Source organism: Aulonocara stuartgranti, assembly GCF_965226115.1.
Source record: "Aulonocara stuartgranti genome assembly, chromosome: 8".
Classification (NCBI taxonomy): domain Eukaryota; kingdom Metazoa; phylum Chordata; class Actinopteri; order Cichliformes; family Cichlidae; genus Aulonocara; species Aulonocara stuartgranti.
The window spans coordinates 14,409,116-14,429,127 of record NC_138959.1 but is presented as its reverse complement, the minus strand read 5'-3'; the positions used below and the strand labels follow the sequence as shown (position 1 = coordinate 14,429,127).

At 41.3% G+C, this 20,012-nt stretch overlaps 1 protein-coding gene across 2 annotated transcripts in view; it reads right to left on the bottom strand.

Annotated features, from left to right (window-relative positions):
- nrg3b (neuregulin 3b) overlaps nucleotides 1-20,012 on the bottom strand; it is a 227,334-nt gene that overhangs the window by 32,650 nt on the left and 174,672 nt on the right. For both annotated transcript variants that reach the window (XM_082543324.1, XM_082543325.1), the window contains exon 3: nucleotides 14,933-15,006. In XM_082543324.1, the coding sequence (XP_082399450.1) occupies nucleotides 14,933-15,006 (74 nt within the window). The remainder of the gene's footprint in view (nucleotides 1-14,932; nucleotides 15,007-20,012) is intronic.

The window sequence follows — 20,012 nt, the reverse complement described above, 5'->3', positions numbered from 1 at the left end:
CTAACTTCCGTTAGCCATTTTGCAATGAAAGTGCCTTTTCCGAGGCTAAAGCAATTAGCACTGAGTCTGCTGCACTTTATATGAGATGTTCTTTAAAGGTTTATGTCACATTACTGTGGTATTGATGTATAATGTATGGTGTTGTGCGATGTTATGTTAGCACATGTTCCCTTTTCTCATGGTGCTAATTATAGTTCTGCACACTAAGTATTAGCAATGTGAAATTAAGTGCCTTCACCTGCACTTTACTTAGCTGAAACTTGATAAGTCTCAAGCCAATGTGTATTTTTAATGCACTGCTGAGCTATTTTGTATTGTTTTAAATGTGTGTTTCCTATGCACTTTTTCCCTTTGAAATGAGAATAATTTGTTGTACAACATAGAATATTTTGAAGAAAATTTAGAAGCACTACAAGCAACCAGTAGTAATAATAAGTTACAGGCATGATAGCTTAAATGTTGAACTACTGTGTTCTGGCCTGGTCCCCAGGTCAGGTTTTTTCCTTTGCTTATTTGGATTGGATTGGTTTTGAGGACCTGAGAAGAATCGAGGATCCCTTTTCCAGTACTGGATGGCGAGCCCAGCCCAAAGAGCCGGATGAACTGGTAGATTGTAACCCGACTGGTTACAAACACACTGAGTGACTACTGAACATTGAAAGACTGAAATTGACTTTTAAAAAAAAAGACACAAAAGACAATATATCCTTAGGTCGACCATTTGTGGGGTTTATTTTATTTTGTTTTCAAGAAGCGCGCTCTACTTTTGTTAAATGTGCACAACTTTAATAATTGTTAATAAATGCAATTGTGTTTTCTGCACCTACTGTGTACAAGTCCTCTGTTGTCATACACCCTTGGCTCCTACGAATCTAGAACATGTCTGATCTGGTCCATATTTCCCTTCTGTCCGCGTACTGTGGTTAAAGGTAACTATACTGCCCGCACTACATGCAAAGAAGGCAAGAAGTAGCACTAACAGGTCTAGTATTGCACCACCAGTGTTACATAAGTAAAAGTGGCGAGCCAGCCAGGAGCCTAGAGTGTTGTGTGACAACATTGGAATCCTCTTTGACCTTTGATCAAATGCTCACATACTGTGAAAATGGATTTTGTCGAGAAGTATGCCGTTAAAGTACCAAATGCCATTATTGTTAGCGGTGTTACAGATAGAGAGAAAGACAAAGAGGTATTTGAGTTTCTGGAGCAACATGGTACTATTCGTAGAGTACTCGCTGTCGATGATGACTCTTCTGCATTCCACAAAAGCCAGATTGTAGAGTTCGAGTCCGGTGCAGCCGTTGAAATATTAGCACCTAAGCTGCCTTACCTCTTACAGTCCACTGACAATCCAGATGTCAGTTACCGCATTCGAGCCTTAACTGACGTCTATACTAAGACCGTAGGGGGCAGTGTTACTGAGGCTTACATTAGCAACCTGAAGGGTTTAGCCAAGTTAAGTGGGAAGGATTTCGAAGAAGTGTTGCGGGAGGCCCTATCCACAATAGGGAACACCATTGAAGCTGCTGAGACAGCTGAGAGAAACCCTGAAAATGATGCTGCTGATCAGACTTGCCCTGTGGTAGGATCCACACAACTTGGAGCCTCACCTTCAGTCTTAACTGAACTGCCTCACCCTCCTGAACCCATTCAGGGCACATTCCAACGCCCCATGAGACCAAACTTGACACCTCAAATGTTGAGTCCAACTGACCTCAACCCACCAGAGGTTCAGAAAGTAGTAGTCGAGCATGTTGTCAAGAGTGTTGAAAAGACATCACATGCTCACTCTACATTAAGACTCAGAGCTTTCTCTGGCAAGATGCCCAGACCTTACAGCGAAGCTGACTATGAAACATGGCGTTCTCATGTTGACTTGTTGATGGAAGATGCTTCTTTGTCCGAGTTGGGAAAAACTCGTAAGATTCTTGAAAGTCTCCTTGCTCCCGCTTCTGATGTCATCCGCCCTCTTGGGCCAGAAGCCACTCCTGCAGACTATCTTAAACTTCTGGATTCAGCTTTTGGCACCGTCGAAGATGGTGAGGAACTGTTTGTACGCTTCATGAACACCCTCCAAGATCATGGTGAAAAGCCCTCTGCTTATCTGCTTCGTTTGCAGGTGGCAGTCAATCACACCGTGCGCAGAGGTGGGCTTGAACCACATGAAGTAAATAAGCAGCTTCTTAAACAGTTTTACAGAGGCTGCTGGGATGATAACTTGCTAACGGAGTTGCAATTGGAGCTAAAGCATAAGGAGCCGCCCACTTATGCAGAGCTATTGCTTCTCCTGCGTACTGCAGAAAACCGACAAGAAGTTAAAAACACGCGAATGAAGAAACACTTTAGCGCCACGAAACCAAAAGCAGTGTCTCATGAACAGACGGTCACTGAAACAAATGCAGATGTTCGCCAAGCACAGTCAGATAGTCTAGAAGAGCTGAAAAAACAAGTTGCCGATCTAAAAAGCCAATTAGCTGCCGTTTTGAAGCCAAAGAAACAAGCAACACTGAAGACAGTTCGAACAAGGAAACCTGAAAATAAAAAACCTGACCATGCCAAACCTGAAGACTCACCTCCACCCAGCCGCCCCAGTACTAGGCCCAAGCCCTGGTATTGCTTCCGCTGTGGGGAAGATGGACATATAGTAGCCACTTGTGAGTCAGAGCCCAATCCTGCCCTTGTAGTTGCAAAACGAAGGGAATTAAGAGTGAGAAGGCAGATATGGGACAGGCAGAATGACCAGCTTTCTTTAAACTAAATTCTGCCTCCGTTGCGGGACAAATGGAGGCTGATGCTTTGTCAACCCGTCCCACCCAGGTTAAACAAAAAGCTTCACCTAAAAAGCGTGCCAGCCTAAAGTCACACACAAGATCAGATTCCTTCGACTTTCCTAAAGGTCTAATTGGTACGAAGAGTACTGCACAAGTGAAAGTTAATGGTCACACAGTGAGTTGTTTGCTAGATACTGGTTCCCAGGTGACTACAGTCCCCGAGTCCTACTATCGTCAGCATTTGTCCTCTCATGAGATTAAGCCATTGTTTGAACTTTTAGAAGTTGAGGGTGCCAACGGTCAGTCTGTGCCTTACTTAGGCTACATTGAACTGCATGTCACTTTCCCAAAGGACTTCCTTGGCATTGAAGCTGAAGTGCCGACACTTGCCTTAGTTGTCCCCGATGTGCGCACAGCTTCTCAGTCCTTAGTGCTAATTGGGACAAACACATTAGATGTACTTTATGAGCTGTACTCTAACACATGCCATGAACTGCAGCTGAACCTGCCATATGGCTATAGGGCAGTTCTAAAAGTTCTTGAGTCACGACACAAACAGTCCAAAGACAGTAGTCTTGGTTTAGTGACGATGCACAACAAAGAGCCACAGTTGATTCCAGCAGGCCAAACCGTTGTTCTAGATGGTGCTGTAGCTGTGTCAGCCGGTAACGGTGAAAAGTCTGTCTTGTTAGAGTATCCACGAATGTCAGCCTTACCTGGTGACATCCTTGTGAAACCTTGTCTCATAGACCTACCTGAACGAGCACCTTACCTTGTACCAGTTATACTCACCAATGAATCCGAACATGATGTGACAATCCCTCTAAATTGTGTCATCGGAGAAGTCAGTGCATATCAAAGAGTTCTATCTCACGAACACTCAGTGAGAACTCCAAGATCCCGAACTGAGCAGAAGTCAAATGTAACATATAACTTTGACTCTTCCCCTATTAGCGCTGAATGGAAGGAGCGCATAACCGAAAAACTAAGCCAAATGCCCGAAGTGTTTGCACAGAATGATCTTGACTTTGGAAAGACGGATCAAGTGAAACACACAATCAGATTGTCAGATGAAACACCGTTCAAGCATAGAGCGCGTCCCATACATCCGAACGACCTGGAGGCAGTCCGTAAGCACCTCAAAGAACTGCAAGAAGCTGGCGTGATCAGGGAATCTACCTCCCCTTTCTCTTCACCCATTGTAGTCGTGCGGAAGAAAAATGGTGAAGTCCGCCTCTGTATCGACTACAGAAAGCTTAACGCGCAGACTATAAAAGATGCTTACGCTCTCCCCAATTTGGAGGAAACGTTTTCCACCTTGATCGGGTCACAATGGTTCTCTGTCCTGGATTTAAAATCTGGGTACTACCAAATTGAGATGGAGGAGCTGGACAAACCAAAGACGGCGTTCGTATGTCCCATCGGCTTTTGGGAATTTAATAGAATGCCCCAAGGCATTACAAACGCCCCCAGCACATTCCAGCGGCTCATGGAGAAATGTATGGGCGACATGAACCTGCGCGAAGTGATCGTGTTTCTCGATGACATCATTGTATTCTCCAAGACACTTGAAGAACATGAGGCTCGCTTAATGAAAGTTCTTGATCGCCTGAAAGAATATGGGCTCAAACTCTCACCCGAAAAATGCAAATTTTTCCAAACTTCTGTCAGATATCTTGGGCATATTGTGTCCAGCAAGGGAGTGGAGACTGACCCTGAAAAGGTGGAAGCCTTAAGTACCTGGCCTGTGCCCCGTGATCTTAAACAGCTCCGCTCATTCTTAGGCTTTTCAGGGTACTACAGGCGGTTCATTAAGAACTATTCGAGTATCGTTAAGCCCCTCACTGACTTAACATCAGGCTACCCTCCTTTGCGCAAAAGCACAAAGCCTAAAGCTAAGTCTGTCCAGTACCATGACCCCAAGACACCTTTCGGCGAGCGATGGACTCCCTCTTGTGATCTTGCTTTCAAAACCATCATTGAAAAGCTCAGTACTGCGCCTGTATTGGGTTTTGCCGACCCTAAACTGCCATATACGCTCCATACCGACGCCAGCACTACAGGGCTTGGCGCCGCGCTCTATCAAGAGCAGAATGGCCAGACTAGGGTGATAGCTTATGCAAGCCGTGGGTTGTCTAGGAGTGAATCTCGTTATCCCGCCCATAAGTTAGAGTTCTTAGCTTTGAAGTGGGCAGTAACGGAAAAGTTTGCAGATTACTTATATGGAAATCAGTTTACTGTCGTAACAGACAATAATCCTCTGACGTACATATTAACTACTGCTAAGATGGATGCCATGAGTTACAGATGGCTAGCTGCCCTGTCAACGTTTAGCTTTAAGCTCCAGTACAGAGCAGGCAAGCTTAACTCAGATGCAGATGGCCTTTCTAGACGGCCACATGGCGAGTTGCTTAACGACGCAGTGTCCCAAAAAGAGCTCGACCGCATACAGCAGTTCACACAGACTCACCTGTCCCTACCTGACAGCAGTTTAAGTCCTGAAGTAGTGTCTGCCATTTGTGAGAAACACCTTGTATGCAGCTCTCAAAATGACACCATCCCTTTGGTTCACTCGCTAGCCATTTCTGCAGCTGCCATTCCAGGTGACTTTGTCAATGAAAATGACTGTGGTGGTCTTCCTGTTATACCCCATATGTCCCTTGAACAGATCACAAACGAACAAAGAACAGACCCTTGTCTGAGGGAAGTTATTGCACAAATTGAAACTGGAGAAAAGGTCCCACCAACTGTGCGAGCTGAACTTCCTGACATCAACCTTCTACTCCGAGAGCTCAATCGATTGGAGATGCACAATAACATCCTGTATCGAACTCGCCAAGATGGAGGAGATGTTACCTACCAGCTTGTCTTACCTGAACAGCTCCGTGACTCAGTCTTCCAAAGCCTCCACTGTGACATGGGCCACTTAGGCACTGAACGTACCTTAGATCTTGCCCGAACAAGGTTCTATTGGCCTCGCATGGCAGCATATATAGAACATAAGATCAAAACATGCAACCGCTGTGTAAGACGTAAAACTCCTCCAGAAAAAGCAGCTCCATTAGTGAATATCAAATCCACCAGACCCCTTGAACTAGTCTGCATGGACTTCCTGTCCATTGAGCCTGATCGAAGTAATGTAAAGGATGTGCTTGTATTAACCGATCATTTCACGAAATATTCATTAGCCATCCCTACCAGCAATCAGAAAGCTCAGACCGTTGCAAAAGCCCTTTGGGACAACTTCATAGTCCACTACGGGATACCCGAACGATTGCATAGCGATCAAGGTCCCGACTTCGAGTCCCACATTATCCAAGAGCTTTGCAAGATCATGGGCATTCGTAAAATCCGGACAACACCCTATCACCCCAGAGGAAACCCGGTAGAACGTTTCAATAGAACGTTACTAAGTATGCTAGGTACTCTTGAGGAAAAGGACAAAACTCAGTGGCACAACTATGTCAAACCACTCGTTCATGCGTACAATTGTACGAAAAATGATACAACCGGTTTTGCCCCATATGAGTTAATGTTTGGCCGTCAGCCAAGATTGCCAGTCGATCTAGCATTTGGGCTGCCCTTTAACAACAAAAGTTTCAAGTCGCATTCTCAGTACATAACAAAACTAAAGGCAACTCTACAAGAGACCTACAAACTAGCAACAGACCATGCTAACAAAATGGCAGAAAGAAACAAAACAAGATTTGATATGCGAGTGAAACCCTCAAAACTAGAGCCAGGTGACAGAGTTTTGGTGCGTGCAGTCCGTCTCAGAGGCAAGCACAAGCTAGCCGACAAGTGGGAGACTGATATTCACGTTGTGGTGAACCAAGCAGGTGACTTGCCCGTCTACAGTATAAAACCCCTAACAAAAGAGGGCCCAGTCCGCACAGTCCACCGCGATCTCTTGCTCCCTTGTGGTTTTCTTGCCCCTGTTGAAGAGAAACCTGTCCAACCAACTCATGTACGCAAACCAAAAACAAGGCAATCACCTAAACAACATGAGGAATGTGATCATTCAGAACTGGAAGATGAGGATATCTGTTGGTTCAGAGAGGAACCTCTTCAAGAGCCCATAAAGGTCACTCGAGTCTATGAGATTCCCCAGCCAAAGACACACCCTAATGATCACGATCATACTGAAACTCATTTGCCTGGAGGAGACAACTTACATGAACATGACAACTTGATTGGAGCTGACAATTTAACCGGATGTGACAACTTACCTGAATGTGGAAATCCACTTGGATATGGAAGCCTAGAGGAGAGTGAAACCATGGTGGAACACTCAACCACTGACAATGAAAGCGAGAGTGATGCCAACTTACCCGATGGATCTACCTGTGATGGGCCAGTGGAAGAAGACAACTCAAATGATAATCAAGCAAACTCAAGTCAGCCAAATACTGAGAGTGAAGCCACAGCGACTGTAAGGCGCTCAGAGAGAACAAGAACCCAACCAGAACGACTGCAATATAGTCGGTTGGGAAATCCTCTCGTTTCCATTGCCCAGTCCCTGTTTCAAGGTCTAAGCCTGGCTTTTACCAGTGCCTTGACAGAACAAGATTCTGTGGTCATCCCCATGAAGGCTGGTTCCCCTGTCATTACCGTTTAGCTATCCCATGCAAAGGGACTTGCATGATTCTAAGAGGGGATAGTGTAACCCAGTGTTAAGAACGGGATTAAAAGTATAAATAAATATTGATAAAAACAAAATTAATTATAATAAATACTGATAAAAAGCATGTAAACATAAGTTTAATATGTACATATGTATATGTGGTATATAGATGGTGTGGGGGCAGGACTTAGTCCTTTAGAGTGTGTTTGTCAGATCCACTGAGCGACCAATCATTGGCCGGTCTGACCCTCCCCCAGTCTGTGCGCTGCTCAGACACCTGCGTGTGCCTTCGTGTGCCAGTCAGATACGCCAGAGACACAGACGGTGAAAGATCAGTTTACCCGTGCGGCAAAGAAGCTAGCTGGATAGAGAAAGTCCTTTTTTCGGCAAGAATAATAAGAGTGATACTGTATTCCAGAGGCCGTGAGCCAACGTGAGCACTGTGAAGCCCCGTGTAGCATTTGTTGCTTCGCATGGTAAGTCCCAGGCAGCACACGTGCGCTAGCATAGCATGCTACTTGCCGCTAGCTCTGATGCTAACTTCCGTTAGCCATTTTGCAATGAAAGTGCCTTTTCCGAGGCTAAAGCAATTAGCACTGAGTCTGCTGCACTTTATATGAGATGTTCTTTAAAGGTTTATGTCACATTACTGTGGTATTGATGTATAATGTATGGTGTTGTGCGATGTTATGTTAGCACATGTTCCCTTTTCTCATGGTGCTAATTATAGTTCTGCACACTAAGTATTAGCAATGTGAAATTAAGTGCCTTCACCTGCACTTTACTTAGCTGAAACTTGATAAGTCTCAAGCCAATGTGTATTTTTAATGCACTGCTGAGCTATTTTGTATTGTTTTAAATGTGTGTTTCCTATGCACTTTTTCCCTTTGAAATGAGAATAATTTGTTGTACAACATAGAATATTTTGAAGAAAATTTAGAAGCACTACAAGCAACCAGTAGTAATAATAAGTTACAGGCATGATAGCTTAAATGTTGAACTACTGTGTTCTGGCCTGGTCCCCAGGTCAGGTTTTTTCCTTTGCTTATTTGGATTGGATTGGTTTTGAGGACCTGAGAAGAATCGAGGATCCCTTTTCCAGTACTGGATGGCGAGCCCAGCCCAAAGAGCCGGATGAACTGGTAGATTGTAACCCGACTGGTTACAAACACACTGAGTGACTACTGAACATTGAAAGACTGAAATTGACTTTTAAAAAAAAAGACACAAAAGACAATATATCCTTAGGTCGACCATTTGTGGGGTTTATTTTATTTTGTTTTCAAGAAGCGCGCTCTACTTTTGTTAAATGTGCACAACTTTAATAATTGTTAATAAATGCAATTGTGTTTTCTGCACCTACTGTGTACAAGTCCTCTGTTGTCATACACCCTTGGCTCCTACGAATCTAGAACATGTCTGATCTGGTCCATATTTCCCTTCTGTCCGCGTACTGTGGTTAAAGGTAACTATACTGCCCGCACTACATGCAAAGAAGGCAAGAAGTAGCACTAACAGGTCTAGTATTGCACCACCAGTGTTACACATGTGTACCCACACAATATGGTATAAGCTTGCACGTGTTTTTGGTCTTTTCTGCACAGGCACACACTTTGACATTCACCCTCTCTTTCACTCTCCTCCAAAGACACACAGTCTTTCTTCATTCAGTTATGTCTTTTCCCACAATCCCAGCGCTGGGGGAAACAGATAAAAAGGAGCACTCGTGTTCTTTCCATCCTGGCAGTGCCCCCTTTTCATGTCACTGTAATGTAATCTTATTTAAATTAAAATGAAACCCTCACTAGTAATTGCTTTTCTGACAGAGGTGGTCTGAGTTTTAAATAGAAGATGGCTTGCCAAGCCCTGACAGATTATGTGTTGGAACCTCTAAAAAAATGTCTATAAAATAGGGGGAAAACTCTTGTTGCCACAAAGAGTTCGGAGATATAACTGTGAAATCAAGATATGGCTACCACTTTTCTTACTTTTTTTTTTTTTTACACTTTTCTGACTCGCCCTTCTTAAAAAAAAAAAAAAATGAATGCAGCATCTTTCTGACGTTACTTGATCTGTATTATACATTCAAGCCTTTTCCTGTGATTGCCCATGGCAACAGCCAACCCTTCTCCACTCTAAATCGCCCTGACTGTCATAGCCTGTGCAGATGATGTCATTACAACTCTGATACACATCCCTTCCTCTGGCATTGCCTTGTCTGGAGACATTCACCAATCATAATATGTGCAGGCTCCCAATCCTTCGCACTGGCAACTCGAAGCACCCGGGGGAATCATTCACGGCATCTTATGGGAGCCTTGAGCAAGCTTGGAGAATACCTGTGCATCATGTCAGATGCTTTTGGCCCGATTAAGAGGCAAGAATCTGGCTGGTGGGAGAGACAATGGCAGGAGTGAATCAAATCCTTAATCCCCTCCCTCACTTGGGTGAGAAGGGAACTGCAGAGTCAATGTGTGTCTGTGTCTGTTATTGAATTCGATATCCTGTGTAGCTACTTACTCCAGGCATAATATCTACAGAAGATCAATAGTTCAAATTAGAGGATTGCCTCCTTCCTCTTTGTGAGTAAACCGGGTAAAAACCAAAAAGGCCCATCTTTCCTCCGCCTCCTCTTCAGTCTTCTACCGAAATATCCCCTCTGTAGTCTCAGAAGTGCGACTTGCCCAACTGAACACCATTAGTGGGATGCTCTAAACTTTTTCATGGTTAAAAGAGAAACTCAATCCACATCCTCAAGCAGTTATAAACTAAATTGCTACCTTCCTACTCTGCCATCGCTCCACTTAAAGACTCCACCACTTCCCCTGTGCACCAATATGTTAAACTCCAGCATTATTTCCAAAGCTGAGTTCACTGCAGTACAGCTCGAGTGTTACAGAGAGGACTTAATTCTTTTAGTCCATGTGGTTCTGTCATGTGCAGGATGGACTCGGTTGTAGAAAAAAAAAATCAATATTGTGATTATTTTGATTAATAGCGAGATTACTTACTACTACATTTACTTTTTCTTTTTTTTACACTGGATTATTTTTCCTTTATCAATGTATATAATTTAAGTAATAAAAATAATTTTTAAAAAGTCCCTGTTAACTGTAGTCTCCATCATGGGAGTTTTGTGGGTGCAGACAGTGGCAACAACATGTCCACGAGGCAATTTTGTTATGTGACCTGACAGACCTGCACAAAAGTCACAAGCAGAGAGCGAGTGAGGGCTGAGTGACACAAGTGTATTCTGACTATTACTTCGTCTCAATAGATCTTGTTGACCCAAGACTCCTTTTTTCGCCATGTTGCCTGGAACTGAATTAAACAAGGAGCAGGTCTGGGCTTTCAGGGAGGGGCCACAGCACTATTGTGATAACGACTGACGCATGATAATCGCTTTATCTCAATTACCTTGTTTTCATAATCATTGGAGCCAAAAATCATAATTGAAATTAAAATTTGATTAAACTCTAACACGCCTTCGCCTGTGATTCTCTATCTACTTCTGTGAGGACGTGTGAATGAGTGAGTGACTGAGCGGCACTGTGGTCCAAACTGCTCTTTTGAGTATTTTACCAGTCGATACGAAGAAAAAGGATAAGGGGCAAGAAATGATTTGTGACTGTAAGGTGCTCAGATATTGATCCAAAATGAAAGCTGAAAGCAGAAAAGCGTGGCATGGCCCGGCAAAAAAACTACAGTTGCTTATTTGTACACACGCTGAATTTCATCAGCGCTTAAGATTTAGCTGTTGTTGGTATATGCATGTATGTTTGTGCTGTATGTTATTACATGATTTGGATTTTGGAGGCAGGATAATCCTCCAAACCCTTGGTAATCTGGGTAAATTTTAGATGAGTGTGTATCAACACAGATCAAAACTAGGCTCCATTCCCCTCCGACTCTCAAATCTTCCTGTGTTATTGGTCACGGTCACTGGAAGCTGTTTTCTGTGGTTAACTGTTGTGGCCATTGAGAGGTTATGCAAGACAAATTCACAATAAAGCTGTCAGTTTCTTTTTTTTTTTCTTTTTCTTGTGAAGGTCAGGGGTGTACTCGGTGCACCGTCTTAACCTACTACTGAAGATTTCTTCAGTAGCTTGTTTGTACAGAGCATTTTATTGATTCTATTTTCCAGCACAAGAGAAGCATTCTGATTAAAAACGCTAAGCAATTTTTTGATTTTCCATACTCCCTGATATATAAAGCTCTTCCAGCACTCCTCTGATCATTTCTATTTGTAGATTGGAAGCCTCTGAACAGTGCATTCAGTGTGAGAAGGAAAAAAATAAAAAGGCTTTTGGCCCATTGTCCACATCTAATAAACATTGACGCCAGCTTGCTAATGGCTAATACATTTGTCTAAAGGGTTCATAAGATGAATGGGGGTGGACTGACCACCAGAAAGATCAGTAATTTTCCTGGTAGGTTAGTCTTTAGCTGATTAGCCCTTTATCTTGAACCTGCCATTAGCCTATTTACACTCACTGGCCACTTTTTTTTAGGTATATCTGTTCAACTGCTTGTCAACACAAATATCTAATCAGCCAATCAGGTGGCAGCAACTCATATAGGCATGTAGACATGGTCAAGATGACCTGCTGAAGTTCAATCAGAACATCAGAATAGGGAAGGTGAGTTAAGTGACAGCATGGTTGTTGTGCCAAACCTGTTTGAGTATTTCAGAAACTGCTGATCTATTGGGATATTACCACACAACCATCTTTAGAGTTTACAGAGAATGTTCTGATAAAGAGAAACTTCCCACTGAGCGGCAACTTTTCTGGGTAAAAATGTCTCATTGATGCCAGAGGTCAGAGGAGAATGGCTGGACTGCTTCAAACTCAGACAACATTAAGTCAAATAACCACTCATTGTGACTAGAGTATGCTGAAGTAGATCTCTGAACACAAAACATATTGACCCTTGAAACAAATGGGCTAAAACAGCAGAAGACCGCACCGCTGCGCCCCTACTCCTCTTGTCATGTAAAAACAGGAAACAGAGGTTATAATTTGTGAAGGCTCACTAAAATTAGATGATACAGGACTGGAAAAACCTTGTCTGGTCTGATGAGTCTTGAAGTTGGCTGCAACATTTGGATGAGAAAGTCGGAATTTGGCATAAACAACATAAAAGCTTCACGCTTGGATTAATCCTGCCTTGTATCAACAGCTCTGGCTGCTGTTGGTGTAAGGGGGAATATTTTCTTGACACACTTTGGGCCCCTCAGTATGATATGAGCCTCTATTAAATGCTGCTGACAATGTTTATCTCTTTGTGACCACAGTCTTCTGATGGCTCTTTGCAGCAGAATGTCACAAACCTCAAATCATCTCAAACTGGTCTCTTGAACATTAAAAGAGACATGACATGAGTTCAGTGTACGAAAAAAAAACTACTAAAAATGTTAGTAGTTATTATGAAAGCAGTCGTACAGCCAAACATGGAGGAGCATGTGGCTCGTGGTTCAGATATAGGAGAAACAAAATTGTGCCAAACCCTGCAACACGAGGTAATGGATTTATTTAAGTGATGGGGTGCAAGTGATGACAGTTGCAAGAGGCAATTTTCTCTTAAACTGCTCATCAGTCTTTTCCGCATTACAGCCTAGCATGTAATGCTAGGATACCTAGCTGACGATGTAAACAAACAGGTGAACGTGGCTCTGAACAAGAATGGTGATCAATCAGATCCATCGGCGGGGCCCTGTTCATGTCTGTCGTCTGTTTATGAAGTAACAACATCATTTATATGATCAGGTTGGACAAAAGTACCGTTCGCATTGCAAGAAATCAAACATTTCTATCAATGCAAGGCACTTTATCACAAATGTAATGAATGCACGTATTAGAGGTAAGTCAAATTAGATATGAATTAATTTACCACCTTTAAGCGATAAATATTTCTAAACTGTATTTTTGACAGAATTGTTGATAAATATTTTGCTGATTTCATAAAAATCCAAATGTGGTCATTTGTGTGAGCTTAATTTTGTGTTATCAGATGGGGCAGTTCTCTAGGTTGCTTATTGTTGCTGGTTGACTCCTGACTGAATGACACAGTGAAACTGTTACAGTAAGAGCAGCAACTCCTTAACAGCTTAACAGCTCAGGGATTGCTTCCACAGCCTGGGAGATCCTTGCTCTGAAGTGTTGTGCTTCCCTCATGCTAATTAAACTGATTTATAGGTCTACCTATAGCCACTGTAAAAGATGCTCGCCCCTGAAATGCAAGTTTTTGTCTTCTGAACGATACGGTGTAAAAACTTTACCTTTTTGTTTCATATTTTGCCTTCTGAGGCATATTGTCTTATATATTTCAATAAATCTACAAGTACCACGGCTGTGTTGTAATTCACTGGTTTGTTTGAGAGTCCGTTTTTATCCAAAGCACAGTAGAATTCGGCTTATTTTAAATAGCATCATAAAAATCTCTTGAGCTGGACACGCTGGAAAATTAATGTCTGCCTATAGAACATAAAACAAATCCCAGTGTGAAAACTGTGTGCCATGCGAGAGCATAAAACAAGCTTTGTGACACTGGCTTGTGACTCCATTAATGGACTCTCAGCGGGCCTGATGGAATCAAACAGACGGCAATAGGAGTTAAGTTTTCTCTTTGACTCTTGGTGCGGAGGAGACGAGTCACTCCATAAAACAGTGTGAATTTGTAAAACTGCACTCTCACGGGAACGGCTCTGGGCCTCCAGTTTTTCTTCTTTGTACCTGTGACTTTTGCTTTATTTTTTTTTTTTAAGTACACCACACAGCTGTCATCACTTTAGGGGAACAGTTTTTCACGAACACCAGGAAAGTGAATACTTTCCTTCCTTTAGGCTAAATAAAAGCATGATTATAAAACATGCAAGGGATTTTTCATGCATCTATATGAGGGACATTCATGTAGGCCAATGAAAATAAATCTATCGGGATACACATTTTACCCGGTAACTAAATAATATCTTTGACTGCAGTAATAACTGCTTGCATTAATATTTAAATGAAAACCCCCACGTTTGACACAATATCCAATGTGTGATCACCTCTGTAGATATAGTAGGAGATATTAAAGTAAATGAAAAAAATATCTTTTCTTTATTGAATGAATTCAGTGCCGTAATACCCTTGCTTTTTTATTTTCAATGCACACGTAGCAGAAAAACTTTAGCATGAATCTTAACCTTTTACCCCGCTAAGCTGAACATTTTTCTTTGACCACCTTTGTCAACTTAAGGAGCGCCTGGAGGTTCTCTGCATTTGTATACTTCAAAATGACTGAACCATATTGGAAATGTTAGTTTTTTCAATATAAAGTCCCACACAATACTTTAATCACATAGTATTACTGTACAAGACCAACAGACTTAAACAGATAACAGTTAATCTAAGGCTAATTTGTCTTACTGATAAATATAGTACAGTAAGAGATTTGCACAAGGGCATGTAGCGTGCACTTGTTATGAATTTGTTTTTATGTTTCAGATCAATACACCAAGACTGAAAAATAAAGGGTAGAATAGGGAGCGTACTTGGATCTGACAAGATAGCATCTGTCTTGGGAACAAACTGGTCACAGCGTAGTCCATGGTAGCCCTCTTTACACCTGTCAGAGAGAGAGGGAAAAAAAGAGACACAGAGCGAGGTTTGAGATTAGAGGCAAGACAAACAGAGCAAAAAGTACCAGTATGAACTATCAGCTGAAGGGACTTTTAGATAAAGAAAGTTGAAAACAGGAAGAGCCTAGACAGATGAATGAATGGATTGCTAAAAAAAAAAAGTGGAGTGGAGTGCTCGCTAAGGACCGAGGTGGTCAAGGGAGATACACAGCAACTGTGGAGAGGGGTGGAGTGAGGACAGAGACAGAGAGGGGAAGATAGTTGGGCAGGCCCAAGAAGTGCCTGCAGTCTCACTGATAGCACATGACTGGCAGGAATGCCACGTCCCAGAGGAAGAAAATGGGATACTGGGAGTGGATAGTACTTGGCATGGATGCAGCAATGCAAGATTTTCAAGGGAAGGGAAGCTGCCATAGTTTGAACAATCATATAAACAAAGTCCTGGCATGGTCCAAATATTTACCTTCATCATCAAATAAATATGCCTCTACTGCTGATTCCTGCAGATCCTTGAGCAACTGTTATATACCTACTAAAATTATGACAGTTGATGACTGATTGGGGATATTTAGCAATACAAATATCAATTTTACTTTATTGGCCAAATCGGACCTGTAGAATGCACAAATGAATGAATGAAAACATACATATAGTTTCATAATTTAAAAAAAAGCGTGACAAACTATATTCATCAAGTTTTTCAAAACAACTCATAGTTATGAGGAACCAAGTTTGGCACAATCCTCAATAGCTTTTGTCTCCAAGAGACTTAAATACTTTTATTTCTGTCTTCAATAGTGGGCACAGTGCGGGGACATTCAGTAGGCTGATCCATCCCTCTGCTCTTTCAAAGATTAGGTGAGACAATTGGAGGATTTGCTTTGATGTGCCGTTTCGACATAAACTTGTACATGAGCGAGGGACATGTCAGAGTTGTCTATACTTTCGCCATTCCATCATTCGGTGCTTTATTGTTGGTAGACGATGGGGGATTAACACCGCCACAATATCCATCAATATCTGTCCACCATGTTTCCAGCAGTGCCAAACAACCCCACCCAGCAGCACTGTCCACCACCCACCACCCCAATGCAGTTTAATGCATTGGATGAGTGACACGCAGAAGTGGACCATTCAGTCTCTCTTAGCTTGGCTTGAAATAAATTAATAAATAAATAAAAAGAAAAAGTGAACCATATTTTTGAAGAAAAAAAAAAGAGTAAGCAGCAATGGAAATGGGAAAGTCAGAAAAATTGTTATAAGGTTGTAAAAAATTCCTCTGTTTTTAGGTCTTTGGTGGACGTTTATACTCCATAACTCAGCTCAATAGGTGCAGTTTTCCATCTTTATGTAAATGCTTCTACATGGTAATGTTTATTTTGTAGCCAAATTATTGAATCTGCACCGATTTGGTGAGTCTGCAAAAAGGCCAGTGAAATTTCTGCATAAGTTTAGGACACAGAAAATAAGAAGCAGTGTTTTGCAAAACGTTAAAATTTTATATGTATTTTGAAAAAACAGTATATCAAATGCTGAAAACATTCATTCGAATTTCTAAAAGCTGTGTCTGAGGCATATTTATGCGTCTTTCTAATGCAAAATATTTCCCTATTCTTGCTTGATGTAAAATTTCAGCTTTTCAATACTTCAGGGCTTTCTTTGTCATATTTCTTATTTCAGTGAAAGCGGTGTTTTCAACAGGTGGCAGGTCTGCACCTGGATTCTACTAAAGTACAGAGCCATTTGTCATGGTTCTGGGATTTTGAAATCTAAGCTTTAGTTTGTTGGGACTAGGTTATTGTTAAATTCTCTCGTTGATTATAGTTGTCTAATTTTGCTGTTCTTATAGCTGTTTTTTTTTCTTTTCACTTCTGTCAGTCTAATATGGTTTATCATTTCTAGTCACTTCCCGTTCTTTATATTCTAGTTTGTATTTTTATTCTGTATCTTCATTTTGCATTAGGTTCATGGTCATAATGTTTAGTCCTTAGTTGTTGTTGCTTTGTATTTTTTGTTATTCATGCTAGCTTCATCGCTTTGATGTCTCCTTGTATCTTGTTGTCAAGTCTTTGTCTTGGTGTCATATTACTTCCTGTTTTATGCTGATAGCCATATGTCTCTTGGGCCATGTTTTACGTTCTCCTACCAATGTTTCATTATCAAAAAAAAAAAAAAAAAAATGTTTCATTATCTGATTAAGTCCAGCTGTGTCTAGTTTCCCAGGCGTCTCCATTCTGCCCCAGTCACCCTTATGTTTATAAATCGTTGCTGTCTCCCTTTGTCAGATTGCCTGTGTTCCAAACTTGTTTTGTTCTCTCTGTTTGCTAAGCCTTATGTGCTTTTGCTTAAGCCTTTTGAACCCTTCAGTTGATTTTCTGTTTTGGACCTCCACAGTCTTACTACTCAACCTGAATAAAGGCTGATTTTCTGTTTATCATGTTCTAGATCAGCAGCCTGCATTTGGGTCCTTTTCTGCACCGCATGACACTATGCTGTTGCAAATGTGTACCACTCAGCATTATTGGGGCCTTGCTGTGTGCACTAATCTGATCTAGCTATCGAGCTGTTTACTGTTAACAAGCAAACATGTATATGAGAGCCTAGTTTAATTTTCTTTTAGGGGTGCATCATTCATGATTTCCAAAAATTGTTTTTATATTTTTATTCATGAGATCATGGGGCAGTTTTCTGCTTCACCTCAGTTCATCTTTACCAACCTCTGGCCCAGTTTTGTCTTAACATATGCTTGTTTCTGTGCACGGTAGAGACAAGTATCCACTTGCATGTGAAGACAGAAGGTGGCATTGGATTTCAGAAGTGGTTCTAGAGCCCATGCATTGATTTCTACCACAGAATTGTGTTTTGTTTTAATGCATTGCAGCCTGGAGGTATACAGATGATGGCTATTCAATACTGGTCTTCGGTCTTGACCTCTGCGTACCAGGATCGACATAAAATTCTACATTGTTTATTTTTCTTTTATTTTATTACATTTTATTTTCAATTCAGACTTTAATGATTTTAAATTTTCATCACAGTTTGTTTTTATTGTTTTTTTGCACATCATCTCAACTATTTTTGGGAACTCCTTTTTGGGTTTGGTTTGCTGTCCACTAAATTTATCTGTAATTGTTGCTTTATGTGAATGAGCTAATTGCTAAAGGTTTTAATCTGTCGTTTGCAGTCCGGACATCTGTAACTGTTCAACTTTTTTGCATATTGTGTGCACTGACAGATGCCCTGATAAATTGATCTTCACTACAAACCACCCCTTTCACATCAAAGTTATTATTATGCTAAGTTGCACTGAAATGTATAAAAACATCTTGAATTACGGGGGTTGTCAAAAGTCAGTTTGAAAAGCTTTTGACATCTGTGTTGCCTTCATAACGAACAACATCGCTGTCAAGCTGCAAGGTAAGATCGTTGAAAGGGCCATTTTGGTGTTATGTGGCAGTAAAAACCTCTCTAACTGCACCTTTAAATAGCGAGACTCATTACCGTTCAAATGATGTGTGAAAAATACCCTTGAATTAAACCCTCTAAATCTTAAAACTCTGACTCTTTGTGTCATTTCATTTCCAGAGTAATAAGCAAAACACACAAAACCTCTATAGTCCTCTGCTCAAGAAACCAAAGGAGGATGAAGGACTCCATTCTCTCTTGTCATTGTCTCTCCTACAGCCAGACTCCTGCCTCTTAATCAGCCTGAAAAATGACTAATTCAAAACTGAGGATTCTCCAAACTCTGCAAATCTTTCTTTCATACAAATATACACAACTACACAAAGATTCTCGCAGCGTGGCTCACGGCCCTATCAATACCCTGCACTAGCTCTAAACATCTGAAACATCGAATATATTAGGCAAAAACCACAGCAGAAATGCTTGTATAACTCCCAAGAACATTTTAGGGAAGAACTATTCCGTGATAGATAACTAGATGCAAAAATGTTTGTGGTGAAGAGCATCAGGTGGATTCTTACAATCATCATCTACTCACTATGCATTTTAGGAGACAAAAGAGACAAAAGCCAACCTAATTTAAGTGATCGCAAATGAAAGCTTTGAGAAATCATATTAAATCCAACACCCATCTAAAAATTATCATTAATCACCATAGAGATAGACTATTAAATCTGATTGAACATTTTACAGTGAAAATGGAATATGCAAAAGAACATGCCATGCGATGCGTAAAGCAGCAGTCCAAATGACTGATGCAAACAGCTTAGATTTATTACCACATTAAAGCAGCTCGGTATGTGAGGTTTGCAATGAGAAGGGCGTGGACACGAAATGTTATTTTGCATCAAATGTTAATGTGACGTTTCCATTACCTTTATGTTAAGAACTTATTAAACACATACCAAAGGAAATGAACCCACTCTCACTCCAACAGCGCCAAATATGACACTTTTCAAAGCCGCTTGTGTAAAAAAAATATGCACAATGCATCCAGTGACACTGGTGCTGTGACTCAATAGCTAATAGTAATCTTCCTGAAACGCTGCGTAGGGGAATTTGTGAAGGGTCCTTTAGCATTACATTAAAAATGCAAAGGGTGCCTTTAAGTGTGCGAGGGTTAATGCTGTGAATGGATGTATTTTAACCTAATCCATGATCTTTTCTTAAATGAAATTGTTTTGTTGCATAAACCAAACAGCCAATAAAAGCAAAACTAAACAGAACTGTCATTCGCACTACAGCTATTCCCTTCTACTCTTTTCTCTGGACCTTATCGCTTCATCAAACAGACCATTAGCTCCAATATTAGTCCAATATTGCTGCGAGTGCTGATTGAAGGAACTATGAGAAACGCTTCCTCTCTCCAACGCCAACGCCTTTTGATAAAATGACAGATTGTGGCACATTTTTAGCAGCCAAACAGAAACTTAGAGAATAGCTACGTTCTTGATTTCCTTGTTTAGCTGTGAGAGATATGCACTGTCCTTTTGTTTTTGTCAGTATGACAATCTTAGTCAAACAATGA